The sequence below is a fragment of the Mytilus galloprovincialis genome, chromosome 6, assembly GCF_965363235.1.
Source record: "Mytilus galloprovincialis chromosome 6, xbMytGall1.hap1.1, whole genome shotgun sequence".
NCBI lineage: Eukaryota > Metazoa > Mollusca > Bivalvia > Mytilida > Mytilidae > Mytilus > Mytilus galloprovincialis.
The window spans coordinates 39,253,350-39,254,994 of NC_134843.1; the positions used below are offsets into that span (position 1 = coordinate 39,253,350).

Here is a 1,645-nt window from a genome sequence, read left to right on the forward strand (position 1 = left end):
CATTTACAATGTTGTTTAAAGACGCAGACCTTGAAGAAGACCCAAAGTTGATTCAATAAACGCGGACCTCGAAGAAGACACCCATTGACATGCCTATTTGAAGTAATATCAAATATAAATAGGAACGTTATTTAATTATAGTTATCGTTCATAGTTTCTAACAACACTTCTTCGAACGCAAGTCATCTCATGAATATTATTGACGGCTCATGAATATTATTGAAGGCTGGCCTCATGAATATTAACGCCGGCTGCTATCGACGGCTAGATACACACTAGTGGCAATGAGGCCCTTATTTGGCCCCAAAATTACTGCAAATTTAAAAGTGATCATACATATTTTTAAATTACTGAAAAGTATCTCAGGTAGAAGGTATTCAGAAAAACTAAATAATTCTGGACATTAAACAAGTTACCATGGTAACAAACCATGCCTTAATTTACATATTTTATAAAATTTTGTGATTTTCCTTGTTTTTCATCAAATTTTTAAGTATATTTTCGATTGGAAAAGTATATGCGAACCCAAGAAACAACTTTATATTTTGTGAGATTTTTTCAATAGTAATAATAAAGCTTCAGTTAAATATTTTGTTGTTTCTTGGCTACGCACGATGTTTCCACAACAGAAATAAAGATAGAAAACTGCATAAATTCTGAATTTTCATCGTTTTTGTGAAAACAGTACATATTATGACGTAATTGTGACGTCATCACATACGAATCTTAATGTTTTTCATTTATATTTCTTGACCCTATGCATTTCTAAAGATTATGTGCCAATTTGAAAAAGTTATCAAACATTTTTTTTTCTTGGGCCAAAACCAGACCTTAATTCTTAAATAAATACAAGAGTACGGAAATTCATTGAAAAGAAAAAAATATAAAAAAGGGGGATATAGAGAAAAAAAAATTGAGCAAGGGAAATTTAGAAAAAAGGTGGAAAATGCATAAACACTAGAGAATAGAAGTGGGATCAAGCTTTGATTTCAAGATTTAGCTTAAAACGATGAACAACAAATCTAAGATTCTTTTTGAAAATTGTTGGTGGCCCTGAAAAGGGCCGTTGTTGATATTAGCTGGGTGGCTGTTTAACCTCCAAATACGTACAAGGTACGTCCTTGACGTTTCAAAGCGTCGACAACATCCATTGCAGTGACAGTTTTCCTCTTGGCGTGCTCTGTGTATGTGACAGCATCATGGATGGCATTTTCCAAGAAAACTTTAAGGACACCACGGGTTTCCTCATAGATGAGTCCAGATATACGTTTTACTCCACCTCTTCTTGCTAAACGACGGATGGCTAGTTTGGTGATACCTTGGATGTTATCACGGAACACCTTCCTGTGACGCTTGGCGCCTCCTTTTCCTAGACCTTTATCTGCTTTTCCTCTGCCTGACATGTTTAACTATTATTTTTTTTCTCAACACTCAGATTGGTTGTGAACTGGCCAATACCTTATTTATGTGAAAAAATCTAAATTACCTTGATATAATATACATGTACAACCATCGTGGTTGAGAATGTTAGTAAAATTTGTGTTTAAAAGTGTGCTTACAAACTGTTTAGAAATGTAATATTGATAAACCTAATAATATTTTATTTGCAAAAATCAAACATTTATAATACTGAGAAATAAAAAAT

At 33.2% G+C, this 1,645-nt stretch overlaps 1 protein-coding gene across 1 annotated transcript; it reads right to left on the bottom strand.

Annotated features, from left to right (window-relative positions):
• Positions 1-1,091: 1,091 nt before the first annotated feature.
• LOC143078588 (histone H4) lies at positions 1,092-1,403 on the bottom strand. Its single transcript, XM_076253445.1, has one exon. The coding sequence runs from the start codon at positions 1,401-1,403 to the stop codon at positions 1,092-1,094; it is 312 nt and encodes a 103-aa protein (XP_076109560.1).
• Between the last annotated feature and the right edge of the window lie 242 nt (positions 1,404-1,645).

What these genes read in the sequence shown, in the direction of transcription:
- LOC143078588 (XM_076253445.1), bottom strand. Translation starts at nt 1,403, where the DNA reads ATGTCAGGCAGAGGAAAAGCAGATAAAGGTCTAGGAAAAGGAGGCGCC.